Source organism: Pipistrellus kuhlii, unplaced genomic scaffold (assembly GCF_014108245.1).
Source record: "Pipistrellus kuhlii isolate mPipKuh1 unplaced genomic scaffold, mPipKuh1.p scaffold_m20_p_66, whole genome shotgun sequence".
Lineage (NCBI taxonomy): Eukaryota > Metazoa > Chordata > Mammalia > Chiroptera > Vespertilionidae > Pipistrellus > Pipistrellus kuhlii.
Window position 1 is genome coordinate 82,671 of NW_023425569.1, and position 23,872 is coordinate 106,542.

Genomic DNA, 23,872 nt, shown 5'->3' on the forward strand with positions numbered 1-23,872 from the left:
GGTAACAAAACCAACAATACAGCAATGTAAAGTTCAGGGGAAAATTTAAATAAACGCATAGCAAATTAGTGATGTTAGCTGCTCATCACATAACATGTGCCAGTCACAAATTTTCAGAACTTAAAAGGTGCTTTCCGAAAACCTTAGAGAAACTAAAATACTTACCTGTGGTGTTTTTAAAAACCACAAAATTAGGGATTCCATAAAACATCGAAGAGCCTGCACCTAGACCTTCCACCACGAGGGCAATTCTAAGAAAAAGTACTGCTGCCAAACTTTCAAAATGGAGTATGGCTCTTTCTGTTCAGTTTTGCTTAACGTAAGCTCTGAATTCATCTTGTCCTCCAAGGCCTGATCCCAAATGGATGAAGCCCACACGTTTTCTAGCCAACTGTACCTATGCTTTGAAGCTTTTTTCTCAGGAAACATTTTGTGTTTGACATAATAAAACGTTCCATCATGAGCCAGCAATTACACTCCAGGTATGTACACAAAAGAACTGAAAGGAAGGACTCAAACAGATGCTTGTCAGACAATGTTCATAGAAGCATTACCCACAATAGTCCAAGACAGAAATAAGCCAAATGTCCATCACAGATGGGTAAACACAACATGGTACATGTATGCAATGAAGTATCACACCATCTGCACAGGAAGAAAACTCTGATGCCTGCTGCAACGTGAATGAACCTTGAACACATGCCACGTGAAATAAGCATAAGGAAAGATATTGTATGATTCCAAAAAGTATGTAAATAGGCAAATGCATAGAGACAGAAAATAGACTAGTGGTTATATATAAAGAGTAATTCTCTTAAAAAAAAACACAACATTTTTATTGATTTCATGGAGGGAGGGAGAGGGAGAAAGACAGAAACATCAATGATGAGAGAAAATCACTGATGGGCTGCCTCCTCCACGCCCCCTACTAGGGAACGAGCCTGCAACCTGGGCATGTGCCCGGGACCCTTCGGTCCACAGGCTGACACTCAAACTGGCATGGGTGCACAGTTTATGTTTGGGAGGATAGAAAAGCTCTGGAGATGGACAGTTACACAACACTATGAAGGTACTTAATGCCACTGGGTTGTAACTTAAAAACGACTAACATGGTAAATTTTATGTTGTGTACATTTTACCACAATCAATTCTTTTACTAGTGAGCTCACAGAAAGGGAAGTTAAAGAATATTCTTCAGGCAGATGAAAAATGACTCTTCATGTAAAGAAGCCCAGGAAGGGAGGAACAGAGGGGCAGCTTCATAAGGAACCCTCAATCAAGGACTCCCGAGGAGTGAAGGACAGAGATGCCAGCGCAAGGCGCGGCGAGGCGGCGGAGACGCGCTGGAGCAGCAGACTCGCCCAGCCACCGGTTATGACTGCCTGTGCCAACGGGCGCAGGGCCAGCTCTGCCAAGTTCTCCAGTGGTTCTTCATGCAGCTCAAGTCTGACACCAAACCTCCCATTGTTTTGCACTGTGTGGTAGGTGGGTAAAATATACGGAATAACCAATATTCGGAAAGTCAGACATACATACATATTGGTAGAATAATCGTTAAAAGGATTGTAAAAAAGTGTATAATTTAATTGAGGGAAAATGAAATTATAACTCTCATTTAATCTGAAAGAAACGGACTGAGGAGAAAAAGGAAACATCAGACACATGTAATATGTAGGAGTAATATAGAAAAGACAAACTTATGGGTAATTATACTAACTATAAATGGGATAAAAGTTCAAATTAAATGATTGTTATACCAAATGAAAGAACAAACAGATATGAGCTATTTGTGGGAAAAAAAAACAAAAAAAAACTGAACTAAAATATAAGAGTAAAGGAGGATGGAAAATAAAGGTTTAAAAGAAAAAAATACAATGTTAAAAAAATACAATGTAACCCTAACTGAAAGGAAGACTCACATTAGAATAAGCACACTTTGCCTTAGCTGGTTTAGCTCAGAGGATAAAGTGCTGGCCTGTGGACTGAAGGGTCCCAGGTTCGATTCCAGCCAAGGGCACATGCCTGGGTTGTGGGCTCCATCCGCAGTAGGGGGCATGCAGGAGACAGCCAATCAATGATTCTCTCTAATCATTGATGTTTCTCTCTCTCTCTTCCTCTCCCTTCCTCTCTGAAATCAATAACGAAATATATTAAAAAAGATAAGCACACTTTAAGGCCCAAAAAGAAAAATTAAAAGGTATTACCAGCGATAATAAAAAGTTAATTTGTCAAAAATATATACATAACTTCTAAGTTTCTAGCCACTCAATAACAATATCAAAATACATAAACTTGACAAAACCAAAAATGAGAAAGATTTCATGGTACAGAAAAAGATTTTAAAACAATTTCTCAGAAACTAAGAGAGACATAAAACACATAACATATTGCTAAACTTGCCCTAACGAGCACATATGGAAAATCATTACACCTAATGACTATCCTATATAATAAAGAGGTAATATGCAAATTGACCCTCACACCCTCACACAAAATGGCTGTCCCTATGTGGTCAAAGATGGCCACCACAAGATGGCTGGCAGGGGAGGGTAATTGCAGGCAATCAAGTCAGCAGGGAAGGGAAGGAAGTTGAGGGGGACCAGGCCAGCACAGAAGGCAGTTGGGGGGGGGGAGGGGGCGCGCGCGCGACTGCGTCTTCAGGGGAGGGCAGTTGGGGGCAACCAGGCTGAGACAGGGGAGGGCAGTTGGGGGTAATTGGGATGGCAGGGGAGCAGTTAGGTATTGATCAGACTGGCAGAGGAGTGCTTAGGGGGTGATCAGGCAGGCAGACAGGTGAACAGTTGGGAGCCAAGGGGTTCTACAATAGATTGGAGAGGGTGCAGGCTGGGTTGAGGCACACCCCTGCCCCAGTGCACAAAGTTCGTGCACTGGGCCTCTAGTAGAATATAAAGCCAGATGAATTGTTTACCCAGACTGACCATACCCGAGTCAAAAAGCAAATCTCAGTAAACTTCAATGCCTGAAATCACATGGAATACATGTTCAGATCAGAGCAAATGAGCCAGAAATTAAAAAAATCACAGCAGGAGGCCGCCACCATTCAGTGTTTTGTCAGAGCCAGATGGTGTGGGCAGCGCCCGTGGTGGAGGGCACTGAGGTGGGGGCAGAGGGCACTGAGGTGGGGCAGAGGGCACTGAGGTGGGGGCAGAGAGCACTGAGGTGGGGGCAGCGCCCCTGGTGGAGGGCAGTGTAAAGGTGGGGCCCTATTGCCAGAGGATGGAAGGAGATGGAATGGCTTCACTGGCAAAGATGGCCTGTGCCCAGGGTGAGGCTGGGCTCACTGCCCGCACCCACAGCTGCAGGGCGGACAGTCATGGGGAAGCAGCTGCAAAGCACAGTAGGCACAGCAGTCCTCTGGACCGACAAAGGATGGAAGGGGCGTCCCGGGGCTGGTGCCCGGCCCAGGAGAGGGCGGTGCGGCGCGGGAGCGCAGGAAGGGCCGACTGAGGGGATGAGGATGACCTAAATGGAGAGCCTTGGGTGCAGACTGAGAGCGAACCGCCTGGCTGCAGCAGGGCCCGGAGTCCCTTCCTCTGAGATGGCCTCGTCACGCTGGTTGGGGGACAGTGCAGCGCACCCGGTTTTCACTCTGAACTCAGTGCCTCAGCACAGCGCAGGCGCACACAGACACTGCAGTCCCTATAATTTAGACCACGGATAAAGTGAGCATTGCAATAAAAACTATACATGTAACGGGGACACCCTGGGTATTTGTGGCCACTTGTCCAACTCCTGAGTCAAAGAAATCACAATGGAAACTAGAAACGAACTGAATCAAATGATACGGGATTACCACATAGAAACCATGTGGAATGCAGCCAAAATCTTGCTGAGGAAAAATTTGAAATTTTCATGCATATATTAGAAAAGAATAAAAATAATGAACTAAACATATACTGTATCTCAATAAATTAGAAAAAAAAGAAAATTAAATAAAAGGTAAGATATAATAACCAGAAATTAGTGAAACAGAAAAGAAACACTATAGAGAAGGTAGAAAACATTAAGAACTAGATCTCTAAAAAGACTAGTAAAACTGATTAATTTTAAGCTGGAAAAAAGAGAAAGCACAAATAAACAATGCCAAGAATTAAAGAGAGCCAAAACCGGTTTGGCTCAGTGGTAGAGCATCTGTCTGTGGACTAAAAAGTCCCAGGTTTGATTCCAGTCAGGGGCATGTACGTTGGTTGCGGGCACATCCGGTAGGGGGTGTGCAAGAGGCAGCTGGTCGATGTTTCTCTCTCATCGACGTTTCTAGCTCTCTATCTCTCTCCCTTCTTCTCTATAAAAAATCAATAAAATAAAAAAATTAAAAAAAAAAAAAAAAGAATTAAAGAGAGCCCTAACCGGTTTGGCTCGTGGATAGTGTCCGCCTGCGGACTCAAGGGTCCTGGGTTTGGTTCTGGTCAGGGGCATGTGCCTTGATTGTGGGCATATACCCAGTGGGGGGTGTGCAGGAGGCGGCTGGTCGATGTTTCTCTCTAATCAATGTTTCCAATTCTCTATCCCTCTACCATCTTCTCTGTAAAAAATCAATAAAATATATTTTAAAAAAATAACTAAAGAGAGAGAAAGACAGGGAGAGAAAGAGAGAGAGAGCAAAGAAATAAGTGCAGATCCTATAGACTTTAAAAAAGATAGCTGGTGTGATGAAAACATTCTGGCTCTTGAAAAACATATTTTAATATTTATTAAATAGTATACTTAACCGTGTCATTGTATATAAATTATATCTCAATATGATGAAAATTTAGTACAAACAGCTCAGTGACAATATGCTAGGACATTTATGCTAGTACAATATGCTAGGACAACTTAATTAAAATATTGACAAATGAAGTAATAGAAAATGTCAACTTCCCATAAATATTAAATAAATGTTAAGAAATTAGAGTTATAATTTAAACACAGAAAAGCTCTGTCTGGCTGCACTAGTGATTTCCACCAAACATTTAAGAAGTAAATAATCCAATAAATTAAATGAAAAAGAACAAAACATACTTCATTTTAGTAAGCCAAAATAGGTAGGCTTACCAACACCTGACAGGGACATTACAAGCCAGTATCACACAAATACATAAATGCAAATTCCTTAAACTAACACCAACACAAAGAATTCAGGAATATACAGAAAACAATAATAAATCATGGTCATGTTGTAATATATTTCAGAAATTATATTAAGTAAATAACTACATTAAAGAATAAAAGAAAAATATAATCTCAGATGTTTAAAACATACAAAATTTAACATGAGATTTTTCAAAAAAGAGCAGCAAACCAAGAAATCAATGAACTTTCTTAATCTGAATGAGAGGTACCTACAGCACAAGTACAGCAAACACAATGCTTAGTGCTGAAACACCAAAAACTTTCCTTTTGATTCAAGCATGTCCATTATCAACATTTCTATTCAACAACATCGAAGTCCTAGCAAATAGAAAAAGCATGAAAAAAAAAATCTTTAAATATAAGATTTAAAAAAGGGTATAATTGCCATTATTTGTAGAAAATATTATGTAATTAAAAATACAAAAGTATATACAGATTGGCAAGGTAACTGACTACACCAATGAACAAAAATCAAAGATACTAGCAACAAACAAAAAACAAGTTTTAAAAAATAACTCTAATAAGATCTCTATGAAGAAAACTTATTGAATGAAATTAAACACAACCCAAATATAAAATCCTAGCAAATGTTTTTCCTCTCCTGAACCTGACAATCTAATTCTCAAATAAATATAGGAAAACAAAAGACAAAGAATACTGTAAGACACTCTTGGAAAAGAATGAGGTAGAAGTATCTAAATTACTAGGAATCAAGGCTCATTATAAAGCCACAGGAATTGAAATATTTTTAGTATGGGTATGAGATAGACAAACAGACCAATGGAATAAAATAAAGGCTCAAGAACCAAACCCATGGTGCTTCACATCGGACAGGGCTGTCACTGTGGGACAGATTTCACTAAAGAAGAAAATCATGCTGTGTGCACACAGAGAATGAGAGCTGAACTCTTTCTCATACCATACTTAAAACCAATTTCTACTGGAATAAAGATCTAAATATGAAAGAAAAATAAGGCTCATATACACAAAACATCTACATGGCCTGCCTGGTGTGGCTGTGATTGTGCGTCAACCTATGAACCAGGAAGTCACTGGTTTGATTCCCAATCAGGGCACATACCAAGGTGGCTAGCTCCATCCCTAGTTGATCAAGGTGTCCAGGAAGCAGTCAATTAATGATTCTCTCTCATCACTAATGTTTTTTCATCTCTCTCTCTCTCCCTTTCCCTTCCTCTTTGAGATCAATAAAAAAAATACTGATTAACAAAATTTTTTTTAAAATCAATCTTTATTGTTCATATTATTACAAAGGTTCATTTCTTCCCCCTTCCACCAGGTTCCCACCCCACCCTCCACCCTCTCTGCATCCCCCATTGTCCTCATCCATAGGTGAACAGTTTATGTTCAGTCTCTTCCGCCCTCCCTTCCACCCCCCACCGCATCCCCCAGAACAGTCAGTCCACTCCCCTCCCATATCACCAACTCTACTACAATGAACCGCTATTATTGTTCATCAGGTTTTTCAATCTCCTTTTGTTGTTGTTGTTGTTTTTTAATTGATAAACTTTTACACTATTAAGGATAAATTTTAAAATCTAATAATTTTAAACCTTGTTTTTTTTCTGCCCTGGGAATTGAGAGCAAGCTTGTTTACATGTAAACTTGCCCTTAGGCTATCAAAAGGTGTAGCCATTCAAGTGTAAATGGACACATTGTTTAAATTTAGCTGCTGGTTGGAATTGGATTACCTGTTCTGGGTGGGAAGGGCTTGTCATTCCCTTTCTCCATTAAAATTAAGGTGTTAGCTTTAAAACCTCTTTTTGCCAAGAGACCTTAAACTTTCAGAACTTTCAATTTTTCAGATAGTAAATCAGTTACTTAGCATTTTCTCAAATCAATAATACCTCCACATGCCCAAGGATACACTTCACACAAAAGACATTTCCAAATAGGTCAACCAACCTCATCCAGGTCCCACATAAGGCACTCACAGATCAACACCCCAGCACTATACTAACTCAACACATCCAGATCTAAGCCTTCCTCATTTGATTCAGCAGACCCTCAAGTTCCCCCCAAAGTTTCCAGCCATGTCTTCGAGGCAGCCTTGGGGCGGAGGCAGGCGAGGAGCGAGCTGTTCCGGGCCTGGCTGCTTTGGGCCTGGCCTCTGTTGCTCTGGTCCATTCCACAACCAGATGTTCCGGGTCTGGCCACTGCCGCTCCTGACCTGGCTGCTCCAGGCTTGGCTGCTGCTGCTCCGGGACTGGCTGCACCTGACCTGGCTGCTCTGGGCCCGGCTGTTCTGGGCCTGGCCGCTGCTGCTCCGGGCCTGGCCGCTCCCAGCCTGGCTGCTGCTGCTCCGGGCCTGGCCACACCCGACCTGGCTGCTCTGGGCCCAGCTGATCTGGGCCCGGCCGCTCTGGGCCTGGCCGCTCCCAGCCTGTCTGCTGCTGCTCTGGGCCTGGCCACACCCGACCCGGCTGCTCTGGGCCCGGCTGCTCCGAGCCTGGCAGCTCCCGGCCTGGATGCTCTGGGCTTGGCTGCTGATGTTCTGGGTCTGGCTGTTCCCGACCCTGATGCTCTGGGCCCGGCTTCTCTGGGCCTGGGTGCTCCTGGACTGGCCAACCTGGGCTTGGCCGCCTCCACCTCAGGCCTGGCTGCCACTGCCCCAGGTCTGGTTGCTCCAGGCCTGGCTGTTGCTGCTCTGGTTCTGGCTGCTGCTGCTCTGGGGCCTGGCTGTTGCTGCTCCAGGCCCAGCTGCCACTGCCTTCTGCCTGGCCACTCTAAGCCTGGCCGCCACTGTTCCAACATTCTGTCCTTTTTTTTAAAAAAAACAACGCATTTATGTTGCAATGTTGGCTGCTGAGTTGAGTTCTGACTTAGTCTTCGATTTTTCAAGATCTTCTTTATATTCTTTTTTAAGTAATTTTACTATTTTTTGCTCTCACTTGATTTCTTCACATTGAAAACTTCTTCGGTTTCTTCCTCCTTGTCCTGGAAGCTCAGTAGGTTGGCCTGTGGCACCCCTTTGTTCTCTGCAAGCTCCTGTGCTGCTTCAGCCTGTTGCAGGGGTCAGCACCGCCCAGGAAGCAGCCCCTGGTCTTGGCTCCGTGGCCTGCGCTCAGCAGTCGAAGGCACAGGGGCACCCCCCCCTCGGGGGCCCCATCGCCCGGCTCCTTGCTGGCGCCTGGCTGGCCGGTGTCAGGCAGGGGCTCCTGCTCCTTGTCGAGTTCCTCCAATCTGGAGCTTTTTTTCTCCTTCCCGCTAGGGGAATCCAGCATTAGAGTCAACATTCCGTCCTCTGCACACAATGTGCGCGACTCCGGGGGCTCCGCTTTTCGCCGCTCCCCTGGGATTCCGCCTCACAGCCCCGTCTCCCCCTGCCCGAGTCTGGGTCTCCAGGGTCTGGCCCAGAACTGGGGCTCAGCGCTGCCGGTTCTGGGTTTCAGCCCAGGCCGGGGGTTTTATTTCCTTCCTGCTAGGGAACGCCAGGCAGCACCCAGCCCTCTCCTCCTCTCCGGCTGCGTCCTCTCCGGGCGCGTGCATGCGTGCGCGCAGCATGTCTCCGTACCTTAGGATTTTTCAGCTCCTCTGATTTTCCTTCTGGTTTTCTCTTTCCTTCTTGTTGTAGAATTTTCAGTCGGTCGACTACCTGTAGCTCTGGCAATGTCCACTCTACATTTTAGTTGTATTCCATTGAAATTGTTGTGTGCTGCTGCGGTTAGGTGTCTACCTGAGCAGCCATCTTGGATCCCTCCTCTAAAAAACTTTTTTTTATATCTACATGACCTTAACAAGAGTTATAAAGCATTAACCATAAAGATACTGACCAGTGAGACTACAAAAGATCCCTTTAAGAGAGTCAAAGTAGAAAATTTTGCAACATAGATAGTTATCAAAGAATCCTATAATAAAAGGCTAAATGCAAATTGTCCCCTCAATTGGGAGTTCAACCAGGAGTCTGACCAGGGGGCAGGGCCAACCACCTGCAGCCCCTCCTCCTGGCCAGCCTCACCCAGTCAGGCCTCTAGTATACTATCTATACTAATAAAAGCCTAGGTGATCCTTGCGCCCTCGTGTGACACCCTCGTGTGACGCCCTCATGTTGTCACAAGATGACCAGCAGGGGAGGGCAGTTGTGGGCAATCAGGATGGCAGGGGAACAGTTAGAAGGTGATCAGGCAGGCAGGTAGAATCGGTAGGGGCAATCAGGCAGGCAGGTAGGCAAGCAGTTAGAAGCCAGCCAGCGGTCCGGATTGTGAGAAGGATATCTGACTGCCGGTTTAGGCCTGATCCCTGTAGGGTCCCAGATTGGAGAGGGTGCAGGCTGGGCTGAGGGACACCCCATACAGTGTACGAATTTCGTGCACCAGGCTTCTAGTCTATATATATATGTCTAAGCAGCCATTACGAAAGTTAACGACTGGTCTTTATGATATACACTGACCACCAGGGTGTAGACACTCAAAACAGGAGCTCCCCCCAGTGGTAGTGCACTGCCACAGCAGCAGTGTCGCTCAGCTCACAGATCTGTCTCCGTGGCCCACCAGCCTGGCGGCAGCCACTCCCTCCCTCAGAGTCCTGCAGATCCAATCTCTGGAGAAAAGGCCATGCACCGATGCATCAGTTCTGCCAGCACAATCCTGATAGTGCCGCCAGACGCCTGAAGTCAGCCTCAGGCACCACGCCACTTCCCCTCCCTAGATGTTCCCAAAGGCATAAAGGATAAAAGCGCCCGCAGGTGGCTCCTGAGTGTGTAACCATCTCCCGATCCACTGCTGTGGCACAGGCCCCACACATCCTGGCAACGGGCCCTCCAGTGACTATCGAGGTGCACAACGCTCCTGCCCACCCGCCACTGCAAACACAGGCCCCATGTGTCCCGCACTGGGTTCTCTGGTGACTCTCGGGATGCACACCCTCCCACCAAGCCCTCTGCTTCAGCCACAAGCCCTGCGTGACACAGCGCCTGGACCCTTTGATGACAGCAAAAATGTGGAGACAGAGACAACCCCCAGCGGAATGAAAAGGAGGAATCACCAGAAGAGGAACTAAATGAAACAAAGGCATTCAATATGTCAGAAAAAGAATTCAGACTAAAGGTCATACAGTTCATAAACTATATGGATGAGAAAAATAAAAAACTTATGTAAGAACCAAAAGGAAATAAAAGTGATATAGCTACAATAAAAAACACAATGGAAGATTTCAACAGTAGACTAGAAGAAGTGGAGGACTGAATTAGTGAGTCAGAAGATAAGGCAGGGAAATACACCAAATCTGAACAGCAACTGAAGAAAAAAATTTAGAAAGCAGGAGAAGATCTTAAACCTACCAGACCGCTGTACTGATTTTTCGGTAATTTCCGAATTTGCCTCTATACTGCTGTACCTAATTTTTGGTACTTTGCCTAATACATTAAAAAAAAAAAAAATGCATCACAAACTAAAAATAACTAACCAATCGTGGTCAAACCTCATCGTTAGCCATTGTAAATGTCTGCCCCCATGTGTTTGAATTGACTTTGTGTGGTTTGACATGAAAAAATTCTGAAAGTTCACAATGAAACGAGCAGCTGATGAACCAAGCACTTCAACAGGAAAGCAAAGTATGTCTAAGCTTATCACAGTCCAACAGGTGATCGATACTTTGGTTGATTCAGACTCTGAGGTATCACGAACACGTTTTCAGTTCAAGTGACACAGACAGCGAGAGCTTGAGTGATGAGGAGAATCTTGAACCTTAAAGATCTAGAGCAAGATCAATAGTAAGAGAAGGGGTGTGTGTCCCTCAAACAGCTGATGGGGGAGATCTAGGTGGTGATGAAGGTTGCACAAGGAATTCTGCATCACCAAATACAGAATTCAATAAGGATGGAAAAGGCCCAGTGAACATTCCTGGACCTATCACAGAGCAGAGTGAATGGATTGACTTTTTATCCTTGTTTTCAGATGATACTTTCTGGCAAAATTTGACAGAGAAAACCGACCTCCGGGCCCACCAACTGCATATAGCAAAGCCCAACTCCTCCAGAGCCAAACATTTCAAGGACACCACAGCGGAAGAAACGAAGGCTTTTCTTGGACTGAGGATCTATGTGGAATACTTATGTATAAAGCCCAGCTATTGGGATTATTGGACAAATGAGGGCTCTGACTTTGTTGGGTTTACTCCCCGATTTCAAAATGTTATGACTCGAGACAGATTCTTGGCCCTTTGGAGTTTTTTACACATAATTGATGAGGAAGACACAGATATTGATAAGACAGATAGAATATATAAAATTGGGCCTTTCTTGGAAAGTCTGCTCCCCAAGTTTCTCTACTTCTATCTGCCAAAGCAACATGTGAGCCTAGATGAGGGGATGATCCCAACAAAAAAATGCTTGGCCATCAAGCAGTGTATCAAGGATAAGCCCACAAAGTGGGGCATCCAGTCTTTCCTTCTCTGTGAGGGTGAGACTGGCTACATTTTGAATGCAGAAATCTACACTGGTGCTTCACCAATGCCTTTAAAGGTTTGGGCGCAGTAGGAAATACAGTTGTTTGTCTCCTGACCTCCTGTGCAATGGAAAAGAAATCTCATGTGCTCGTCATGGACTGGTTCTACAACTCTGTAACCCTTGCTAAATATGCACTGTCAGAATTACACACAGGAATTTTGGGAACCCTAAGCAAAATAGGAAGCAGTTTCCTAAGTTGCTGAAAAGTGTAAAAATATTTGCTAGGGGTGACAGTCACTATCTATGTCAAGAAAGTGTAACATGTTTAGACACGATAGAAAGCCCATCACATTTATTTTGAACTATGACGATCCAGCCCAAAATGTAGTAATAAACAGAAGAAATGAAGATGACAGTGTGCAAGAAATACAGATGCCACAGCTGGGGAAGGACTGTAATAAATATATCAGTGGCTGTGACAAAAATGACCAGATGACCCACCTTCACCGGTCTCGTCGTCATTTACCACTGGCCCCGGCAGCTTTTCATAAAAATTTTTATGTGGACCAGTTATAATTCTTATATTTTGTATGCTTCAAAGCAGCAAACTGCTTCAAAAAAGCCAGTTTATTTCACCAGATATATTCAGAAACTGCCTGCAACTTAATGGTGGATACAGGACATCAGCCACCCACAAAAGGAACCTTGCCCTCAACGATGACCCCACGCAATCATTTTCCAGAGATTCCCCATGGGACACTGACTAATCATATCTGTGTTGTGTGCATGGAAAAGCAAAATCCTGGAGTGTCCTACAAAGACAATCCACGCAAGAAGGTGAAGAGCAACATCCGGTGCTCACTTTGCAAGAAGTAGCTCTGTGTGAAACAAGGCTCATGCTGCTGGGTGGATTGGCACACAAAGGTGGGATATTAGCGATAGATGAAAGGGGGACCTATTTTCTACAATGTCTCCAAGTTCCACCTTATTCTAACCACTTGTTTGGTTAGAATATAGAAAAATGTAATTAACATTTTTCTATATCATGTTGATTTTTTCTCTTTAATGCTCAGGAGCCCAGGTATAGGGGACAGTTAGGTTCAGGGCCTCAGGTCTTGTAGGGAGCTTCAGGACAACGTGAAACAAAGCAACATACATATAATAGGGGTGTCAGAAGGACAAAAAGAAGAACAAGAATTGCAAAACATATTTGAAGAAATAATCAGAAAATTTCCCTGATTTGGGGAAGGTCACACAAGCACAGAGAGTCTCAAACAAGATGAACCCAAAAAGACGCACATTAAGACATGTCACAATTACAATGGCAAATGTTAATCACAAAAAAAGAATCTTAAAGGTTGCAAGAGAGAGACATAGAGTTACCTACAAAGGATCTCCTATTATAAATGATTTATCAACAGAAACACATCAGGCCAGAAGGGAATGGAATGAAGTATACAAAGTGATGCAAAGCAAGGGCCTGAATCCATGAATACTCTATCCAACAAGGGTATCATTCAAAATTGAAGAAGAAATCAGGAGCTTCACGGACAGAAAAAGGCTAAGGAAGTTTAATACTACAAGCCAGCAATACAAGAAATGCTAAAGGGAATGCTGTTAAAAGAATAAGAAAACAAACAAACAAATAACAACAACAACAAAAACAACAAAGGGAAAAAGGAACACAGGCAAAAAGAATGAAGTGGCTACAAACGAATACTTATCAATAAAAACTTTAAACATAAATGTACCAAATGTTCCAATCAAAAGAAATAGAGTGGCTAAATGCATTAGAAAACACGACCCATATATATGCAGTTTACAAGACACCCACCTCAGAACAAGGGACTCACACAGACTGAAAGTGAAGGGATGGAAAAATATTTTTTAGGCAAGAGGGAAAGAAAAAAAGCTGGCATACCAATACTTATATCTGACAAAATAGACTTCAAAGTGAAGGCTATTTACCATCCCAACAAAAAAATTAAGATACCTAAGAATAAACTTAACTAAGGAGGTAAAAGACCTATACTTGGGCCAGGAGTAGAGGTGACTATATTGAAAAAAGAGATAGAGGAAGACATAAACAAATGGAAGAATATACCATGTTCGTGGACTGGCAGAATCAACATACTACCCAAAGCAATCTATAGATTCAATGCAATCCCCATTAAGATACTAATGGCATATTTCTCAGATCTAAAATGAACGTTCCAAAAATTCATGTGGAATAAAAAAAGACCCAGATTAGCCATAGCAATCTTGAGAAAAAACAAAGTTGGAGGGATCACAATACCAGCTATCAAGCTGTATTACTAAGCAACTGTTCTCAAAACTGCTTGGTCCTGACTCAAGAACAGACATATAGACCAATGGAACAGAACAGATACCCAGAAATTGACCCAACCTATTAACTCAACTAATATTTGACAAAGGAGGTAAGAGCAAATAATGGAGTTCAAGACAATCTCTTCAATAAATGGTGTTGGGAAAATTGGACAGATACATACAAAAAAATGAAATTAGCCGAGACCAGTTTGGCTCAATGAATAGAGCGTCGGCTTGGGGACTGAAGGGACCTGGGTTCGATTCCAGTCAAGGGCATGTACCTTGGTTGCAGGCATATCCCCAATAGGGGGTGTGCAAGAGGCAGCTGATCGATGACTCTCTCTCATCGATGTTTCTAGCTTTCTATCTCTCTCCCTTCCTCTCTGTACAAAATCAATAAAATATATTTTTTTTAAAAACACAAAAACAGCACATCCCCAGTAGGGGGTGTGCAAGAGGCAGCTGATCGGTATTTCTCATCGATGTTTCTAGCTGTCTATCTCTCTCCCTTCCTCTCTGTAAAAAATCAATAAAAATAAAAATAAATTTAAAAAAAAAATGAAATTAGACTACCAACTTACACCATACACAAAAACAAACTCAAAATGGATAAAGGACTTAAACATAAGAAGGGAAACCATAAAAAATCTTACAAGAATCTATCAGCAGCAAAATATCAGACATATGTCGTAGCAATATCTTTACTGATACTGCTCCTAGAGCAATGGAGACTAAGGAGAAAATAAACAAGTGGGACTACATAAAAATAAAAGGTTTCTGCACAGCAAAAGAAACCATCAACAAAACAAGAAAGCCCACGGCATGGGAGAATGTGTTTGCCAATGTTATCTCTGATTAGGGCCCAATCTCCAAAATTTACAGGGAACTCATACATCTTAACAAAAGGAAGATAAAAAAAAAAAAAAAAAAAAAAAACAATAACAAAATAGGCAAAGGACTTAAATAGATACTTTTTGAAGACGGATATACAGAAGGCCAAAAGATTTCATATGAAAACATGCTCAAAGTCACTTATCATCCAAGAGAAGCAAATCAAAATGCCTATCACAAACAAATAAACAAACTACAAGTGCTGGCGAGGTTGTGGAAAAAAAGTAATTCTTGTGCAGTGCTGGTGGGAATGCAGACTGGTGCAGCCACTGTGGAAAACAGCATGGAGTTTCCTCAAAAAATTAAATATTGAACTGCCTTTTGACCCAATGTATCCCAAGAAAACAGAAACCCCAATCAGAAAGGATATATGCACCCCTGTGTTCGTAGCAGCACAATTTACCATAGCTAAGATTTGGAAACAGCCTAAATGCCCATCAGCAGGTGAGTGGATTAAAGAACTGGACTGGTACATCTACACAAAGGAATACTACATTGCTGTAAAAAAAAAAAAAAAAAAAAAAAAAAGGAACTCTTACCATTCGTAAGAGCATGGAGGGACCTGGAGAGCATCATGCTAAGCGAAATAAGCCAGTCAGAGAAAGATAAATATCACATGATCGCACTCATTTGTGGGATATCATGAACATAAACTGATAAATAAAAACAGATCCGGAGAGAGAGAAGCAGCAAACAGACCGGCAAACTTCAGAGGGAAGTCAGAGGGTGGGTGGTGATGGTGGGAGCTGGGGGGAGAGATCAACCAAAGGACTTGTATGCATGCATATAAGCCCAACCAATGGACACAACAACAGGGGGTGAGGGCATTTGCTGGGGGTGTGGGGTGGCCGGGGAAAGCTCAGTGCGGGAAAAGGCAACATACTGTATGTAATACTTCAAACAATAAGGAATTTAAAATTTGAAAAATAAAATATATTTAGAAAACAAACAACTACGAAAAGCAATGATTATAAATCTGTATTGATGGGCGTATACGTGTAAACATCTAAACTATATGACAATAACAGTATGGGGGTACAAAGCTTTTGGATACTACTAAAGTTAAGTTGTTATTAATCCAAACTAGACTGTCATAAATTAAATTATCAATGATAACCATCAAGACAACACTAAGAAAATAATTCAAAAGTGTATAGCAAAAGGAACAAAGGAATTAAAATATCCAACGTAAAAGGCAATGATGTGAGGAACACAAGAGGCTATATAGGATACAAATAGGAAATGGCAGATGTAAATCCCATTTCACTGATAATTACATGAAGTGCAGATGCATTAAACTCTTCAACTGAAAGCCACAAGGATGTCAGCTCACACCTACCAAATTAATACACTAACAAGTATTGGTCAAACATGAATTGACAGGAATTTTTATATAGCTGATGAGAGTATAAATTAAAACTACTTTGGATAACTGTTTGGAATTATCTAGTAAAGATAAAAACACACAAGTCTGATGACCAAGCAATTCTATTTGTATCTGCAACTGAAAACTGTACATGTGCACCCAGACACGTGCGAGAGTGACCACAGCACTCCCTGTGGCAGACCGGGATGGAGAGCACCCTGAATGCAAGGTGCACAAAGCATCGTGCACGACATGCACACTACACGGTGCATCTCCCACACAACGCTGAACAAGAGCTCATCCTTTATGACGCCAGAGAGGCAGGAGGGAAAAACAGGGAGACGAAAGCTTAGTTTATAGCAAACATGGTACTGTATGTCCGAGTCATTCTACAGAAAAGCAGTCACACGGCCACCCACCAGTCAGGAGGCGAGACTTGTCAGAGAAGGGGGGCTTCTGGGATGCTGGGCATTTGCTCTGGGCATTTGCTCTGCGGTGATTTATTAGTGCACATGAATAGGTGCATACTTTTGTTTTGTACACTTTTCTTTATGGGTGCTATACAGCACAAAAAAAGGCTTAAATGTGTTTAAGGCACACTTTGAAGTAAAACAAATTATGTGAAACCATATATAACATCTAAACTATAATTTCACCTCTGAAAATTGGTTAGCACCAATGAACAGTATTTAGCTCAGCTAAATGTCTTAACAAACACCATGTTTCTGACAGAAAAAGGAGTCTGAGATACTGCACCCTACACTGTGACTTGGAGCTGGTTAGTTCCTTGACCCTCACAGGCAGAGGAACAAACATATCCAAGCAGCTTGGGTACAAACTGAAAAGATCCGGGCATGTTCAGGGGGCCAGCACCTCCTCCCATCCCTTCCAGCAACCCTGAGCCCAGGATGTTCCCCAGCATCCGCTCAGGAGAACAGGTGGACATGCCCCCACCCCAACTCCTCCCCCGAAGCAGCAGAGCACTGTCCCAGCAGCGGGAGCACAGAGCAGCCAACACCCCATTTCGGGACACAGCACTGCACGCGCCCCCAACAACACACTTACCTGGTCAAGATTGGAAAGACTGTTCGGGTCCTGGCTCAGACCTTGGTACTGTCCCCTGAGTCTGTCACCAGCAGCTATTTTCCTGAACTTCTTCAGGTCAACGACATACAGTGCACTGGACAGAGAAGACCATTTGTTACAACCATGCACCATGGCAGGATGTGCCCCCACCGGCTTCCATTTGGAAGGTAAGCTGAGGCCTGAGAGTGGACCGTAGGGTCAGTATGTGTCCCTCAAAGACAGCTAAGAAAATTATTACAAATCCACATTTCACCACCACAAGTGCACTTTGTCACTGTTCTTATTTAACTGCCTTCCAAAAGAAATAACTTAACCTCTTCTAACAAATGTCAGCAGATTAGGTAATAAAATAGGTCTAAATAACCATTAGTCCAAGATGTCTTGTTTTAAATGCTGCAAGTGGCAAAAAACAAGTGCTACCATTCTTCTGAACCAAAGCCAAACTGAGCACTAAAATCATAATTCCAGCATCCACTCGCAGGGGCTGCACTGCAAGCCCACCCTCACCCGTGTGCTGCCCCCTGCGAGCCCACGCTCCAACCTTCCCATCCCATCCCATGAGAACACCATGCCATGTGCAGTGGGAAAACATCAAATGCACACATGGTCTGACCCAGGAGTTCCACTTCTAGGAACTTATCCCACAGCTACACTGAAACATGCAAAACAATATCTGCAATTATCCAGTGCAATAATGTCATAGCAAAAGACTATAAATATAAAACTATAAATGGGATGGTATATATTATATAAAAGAGAATTCATATTTTGTGCAAAAAGAAGGCAGAGTTGTTCATGTAAGAATTAAGAAATTCCGCCTGGCAGGTGTGGCTCAGCGGTTAAGTGTAGACCAGAAGGTCATGGTTCGATTCCCAGTCAGGGCACATGACCCAGTTGTTGGCTTGATCCCCCTTGTGGGCATGCAGGAGGCAGCCAATCAATGATTCTCTCTCTTCATTGATGTTTCTATCTCTCTCTCTCCCTTCCTCTCTGAAATCAATAAAAATAAAAAAAAATAAATAAATAAAAAAGAATTATGGAATTCCATTGGACATACAGTAAATTAACAGAGGAGGTTATCTGCTGTGGAATAAAAACCAGGTGGGAATAGAGGCAGGATTCACTTTTTTTTCACTGTACACTTTTTTATAATTCTTATTTATGAACCATGTTCGTGTATTAGCTATTCGGTATTAAAAATACAACATTTATTTAAAGAAAAGAAAACCAGAGCTGGGAGCAGCCCACTCTCAGTACCTGATGTGATACTTGCGCCCAGCTAAGTGGCTGGCCCAGTACCCGGACTTCCAGAACCGGTAGCCGTCCATTTCCTTCCGGCTGTCACAGAACGGGGTGTAACCGTAAGGGGCACCATCCAAATTGAAATCTCTTAACTCTTTCAGATCTGTCCGTACGATCTGGAGGGAAGGTCACAAGTCACCTGTTAGACAGCCTCGCAGACAGCACGTCCTGGCATCCTGGCCGCAAGGAGCTGGGCTGCAGGGGAGCGACCACCTCCCTCACAGGCAGACACTCTGTGTGGCGCTGGGCGCAGAGAGGAGAAATACACAGATTCATTTGCTCAGCCTCTGTGTGACTCACTGCCTCATCTGTAAAATGGGAAACTCACACGACTGCTGAGAGGTTTATGTGAATTAATATGCAAACAAATGTGAAACAAGGTCTATTTGTATGTGAAATGAATTAAGATAAAAATCATGGTGTAATGACAACTATGTAACAAAGATATAGGAGAAAATAGAAAAAGAACACATCAAATGCAAATGTTAAAAGTGATCACTTCTAGGTGCTCCTTTTCCATATCCCCTAAGTAATGTGAGATGGAAAGTAAGACCGTAATTCACAGTGGGAAAGGAAGCTGGTGCGCGAGCAGACGGCGGCCTCGGGCGCTCACCTGGTCGGCGTCCACGAACAGGACCTTGTCCACGACCAGGGGGAAGAGCACGTCCAGGAAGAGGATCTTGTAGCCCCAGATGGTGCGCTGCTTCTCCGTCTGCGGGTGCAGCCACCGCGGCCACTTGTACTGGACCAGCTCGTAGTGGAAGTTGTACTTGTTTGCCATGTAAGGTATAAACTCCTACGGCCAGACACGGAACAACCACACTCACTTTGAGAAAACCGGCTTCATAACAGAAGACAACCGTTACAATTATGGCACAAAACACACTTAGTAACAAGCCCCAATGGTCTCCGAACAACTCAGACCCTGGTCCACTTGTGAGACATAAAAGAATACATGCGAACTTTTGCCAAATCCCCTTTCTTTGTGACTTCTGGACACTCCATGAAATGACAGACATCTTCAAGAAAAGCCTTCAGACAACTAATGGGCATTGTGTGGATGTGTTTAAGAGAAATGAACTTCACTTGTCTAAACTCCATCAGTAAAGCACTCTTCGAGCTGGACTTTTTATTATCGGCCCTGTTACAGACGCCCCCCTTTTCCCTGCCAGCACCCAGGCCTTCCCCCCATGGTCTGGTCCCCGGGCTATGCACAGCCGCTCTTGGCTAATCTCCTCCCATCTCCCCACTATGTCGTCTGCTCCATGCATCGGGACCCATTTTGTCTGTTGGTTCATAGTGTTCTCAGAGCCCACATGTCCGTGAGGTCAAGTGCACTGTCTCTCTAACTGGCTTGTTTCATCTCCTCTAGGTCTAACCAGGAAATGACGCGCTAACCCAAACATTGTGGACAAATGGGCTGCCATTAAGCCTTTCCTATTCTAAACACAAGAGTCTTGAGGGGACGAAGTGAAGACTCATCTGGAAGGGAAGTACTGACTGCCTTAAAAGCTCTTTAGTAACTTCCACAGAGTAACAGCGAAGAGCCCACTGGGGGCGAATGCTAACGGATAAACAAGCAGAAAGGCTTCCTAGGGCCCTGCCGGACACCGAGAGGCACGGCTGTGCGGCTGCTGGGAGCCGCAGGAAGCCAGGGTGTCCTCCCAGTACAGGGCCCGCCCATCGCAGAAGAGAACGTGACCTCACTGAGCAGAGGACAAGGCTGTCTGCCTGGGTTACCCAAGCTTCCAAGAAGACAAGATTTTGTGTTGTTTTATGACCACTCGGCCCCCCAAATAGATCCGTCTGGAAGGAAGAATGATCAACACAGAAACATGCGATTGAGTCGGGGAAGTCGACAGAAGGAGAAATGGTAAGTTATGCAAATGACATGGAAGTAGTACGAAGTGTGTTGTACTATACATATCTCCTTAAGGAGGAGTTTTCCTTTTTTCTGAGGAACAAACCTTAAATGTGGGGGACAAGTAATTCTTCAGAAACCAGAATTTCACAGGAGTCTCGGTGTTCTTCAGCACGGAAAGCATCATTATGCTGCCCAAGAAAAGAAAGAACACTAATGACCTTCCAGTGCTTTTCAGCTCAGCAGCCCCAGTGTGAGGACGGACCTCCAAGAGTTCCGCAGCAGAGCGAGCTGATGGCTCCTGAGACTCAGAGGGCCCTCACCATGGAGAGCGGCACTCGTTCCTCGGCGTGAACCCATCACCGAGTGAGGAGGGGCATCTCTCACCACAAACGTACACCATCAAGGCCAAGGGCTCGGGCCTGCTGCCTCCTAGAGAGACTGCTCTGTGACCTGATATGTCAGTGATGACACAACTGAAAACAGAGGCTATGCTGACTGACTGCGCCCCTAAAGCCCCGCTGTCTCCAAGCCTGTGGGGCCGCGAGGAGAAGGGGGGGGGGGGTGTGTGAGCGGCAGATGGTTACAGACCCAGGATTCCCTACTGTAAAAACAAAAATACACTTTGAGCCCTAGCCAATTTGGCTCACTGGATAGAGTATCGGCCTGCGGATTGAAGGGTCCCAGGTTCAATTCCGGTCAAGACACATGCCCGGGTATGGACTCCATCCCCAGTGGGGGGTGCAGGAGGCAGCCAATCAACGATTCTCCCTCATCATTGATGTTTCTATCTCTCTCTCTCTCTCCCTTCCTCTCTGAAAGCAATAAAAATATTAATGTAAAATGGGAAACTCACAAGACTGCTGGGAGGTTTTTGTGAATTAATATGCAACCAAATGTCAAACAATGCCTATTTTTAGTCTGTATGTGAAATGAATTAAGATAAAAATTAAGTATTAAAAAATACTGGAGTCAAGGATTTTAATTAAATTTAGTTGTTTCTACGGTAACATCTGGCTTTACTGTTTTGGTCAGATATTGTTTCTTGGAAATAGGAGGTCTAAGACATAAGTGAAACGACGTTCTGATGACTTGCTGCACTGGGTCTGCAGTGGAATATTAAAGCCACAAGAACCTGCATTCGGACAGTGCCTCAGACAGGGCACTCCTCAGGACCTCCCCAGGCAACCCCCGGGCAACCAGCTCCAGCCAGGGCCCCTCAGCCTGAGTCTCTAGCTGTCTATAAAGCAGGTCCACGGCAGCTCTCAAACCCCAAGAGTCTTTAAAAGACAGGTCCATGGTCCTATCCCACATTTGGTATCTATGTTCACCTCCTAATTGCTGGTTGAAGGAATGCTTAGGGGGCAGTTTAACCCCCTCTCTGTATGTGCACAATGATACTAAAGGGTTACAGCCGTGCAAGAGCCACACATATGCTTTCACTGTAGAGCTTCAGTCTGTGCTGCTAGTCAGATCAAAACAACTCTGCGGAAATCTCTCGCAGCCTCGGAGTGCTCCGAGGCACAGAGTATGATGGCAGAGTGCACGGAGCACTTCCTCTCCCAATGAGAGCACGGTGACAAATTCACGCATACATTCATACGGAAAACACCAACAGGACTAACCGGAGAAATCTTTCATAGAGATGACCCGAGGCCACGGAGAAGATATTAATCATGTCGTCCTTGTCTTGTTTCACTTCCTCGGTCCTCTGCCCTCCCGTGAAGCCCCTATAATCATAAAAGGGGAACAAGCACCGAAGGGCACTGCTCAGACAGCAGCCGTGAAGCGGAGCGGGAGATGGGCCCACAGTCCCCGCCTTCCCTAGCAAGTGGCGCAGCGGGACCAGGAGCAGGGCCCCGCCCGCCGGACGAGGAGAGGGGCAGCTGCAGGACAGGACAGCATACAGCAGCAAGCTAGCTCAGCGGACAGGAGCCTGAGCCAGGCCCGCCAGCCCTGCCAAGACAGCTGAGGGGCAAGAACAGGAGGGCTCATCCCCAGGCCGCAGCGTGCCCACGAACGGAAGGGCCATTTCTGGCTGCACACACAGGACCGCACCTGGAAGGTCTAAGACAGACGTTAGCAGAGAGGGAGGAAGCTGTGTCTGTTTTCCTAAGAAAGAGCTTTTTTTTTCTTCTTTTTTTTTTTTTTTTTTACCATTTGAAGGAATCCCAGAATCCAGATTCATTCTCATTAGTTCCATCACTCAGCAAGTCTTCATTCACCTTGTCTGCCTTCTTCTGGACCTGCAATCATGGATGACGGACTCAGTCCTCCTGTGGCTTAACAGGCATTAAACTGACGTCCACTGTGGGTACTGCCAGCCAACCCCGGGATTAATTCTCCCAGAAGCAGCACAGCCACCCCGAGGCTCCACGTACTCAACAGAAATTTCTTAATCACATCACACAAAACCTGAAGTGAAAAGACAGCAACCCCTTTTCATTAGACAATAGCTGTGTTCAGTTTGCAAAATGGACAAAAACCCCTCCAACAATTGTGCAGGAAACACAGTCTGAGGGAAGCTGGCAGTGTGGTCCACCGCCGAGAGCCAGCTGCCGGGGGGGCCCGGAGCCGCTGGGCGGCGGCGGGAGGCTGGCGCCGCCTGATGTGCGGCTGGGTAGGCTTCCTGGGTGAGAGCTGTGGGCTCAGTTCCTGACCAGCACAGGAAAGCGAGGAGCTGCTCAACAAAGTGAGGCGTAATCTGTTTGCTGGTGGAGGGGCTCACCTTCAATTTGTAAAAACGCAAAATCTGTGAAGCACAATGAAGCAAAGTGCAATAAAACTAGTTACTCCATAAGACCTTTGAATTTAAGGCACTAAGAACTTTAAAAGCCCTAAGCGGTTTGGCTCAGTGGATAGAGCATCGCCTGTGGACTGAAGGGTCCCAGGTTCAATTCCGGACAAGGGCATGTGCCTTGGTTGCGGGCACATTCCCAGTGGGGCGTGTGCAGGAGGCAGCTGATCTCATCGATGTTTCTAACTCTCTATCCTTCTCCCTTCCTCTTTGTAAAAATCAATAATAAAAAAGACAACTTTAACATTCTGAGAATAGAAAGTAGTGAAAAGAAGTTAAATGAGCTACCATTTATAACTATTGAAATTTTCATTGACATTATCCCCAATTTTCTGAGAATAAAATTATGAATAACCACGTAAACTATGGCGTATCTGCACTACAATGTCTATGAAAACATTTTATCTGAAATGAGACTTCTATTGCTCATTGAGATGACCCAGAAGGTGGGCTCTCGGCTGAAGCAAGTCGCAAATGCTATTTGGAAAAGACATTTTGTACTTCAAGCTGCATTTCTATAAACATGACAGTGAAATTCCAATGATGAATCAGTCTTGGGTTTCTTTTTCTTCCCCTCTCAGCTTTACTGAGACATAATTGACAAATAACATTGTATAAATTTAAGGTATATAATGTGACAATTTTGTCTACACACACATTGTGAAATGACTACCACAATAATAGACTATTATTGGAGTTAACACA

At 44.3% G+C, this 23,872-nt stretch overlaps 1 protein-coding gene and 1 long non-coding RNA gene across 2 annotated transcripts in view; both read right to left on the reverse strand.

Annotated features, from left to right (window-relative positions):
• UGGT1 (UDP-glucose glycoprotein glucosyltransferase 1) overlaps positions 1–23,872 on the reverse strand; it is a 152,944-nt gene that overhangs the window by 1,798 nt on the left and 127,274 nt on the right. Inside the window, 6 exon segments of the mRNA XM_036420289.1 lie at positions 17,187–17,301; positions 18,465–18,625; positions 19,123–19,305; positions 20,477–20,561; positions 21,996–22,100; positions 22,528–22,616. Coding sequence (XP_036276182.1) covers positions 17,187–17,301; positions 18,465–18,625; positions 19,123–19,305; positions 20,477–20,561; positions 21,996–22,100; positions 22,528–22,616 — 738 coding nt within the window.
• On the reverse strand, positions 5–9,547 carry LOC123651605. The gene is made up of 3 exons (XR_006740425.1): positions 9,519–9,547; positions 1,454–1,458; positions 5–645 (listed from the first exon to the last, which is right to left on the reverse strand). It is a non-coding gene; the product is annotated as an uncharacterized LOC123651605 (long non-coding RNA).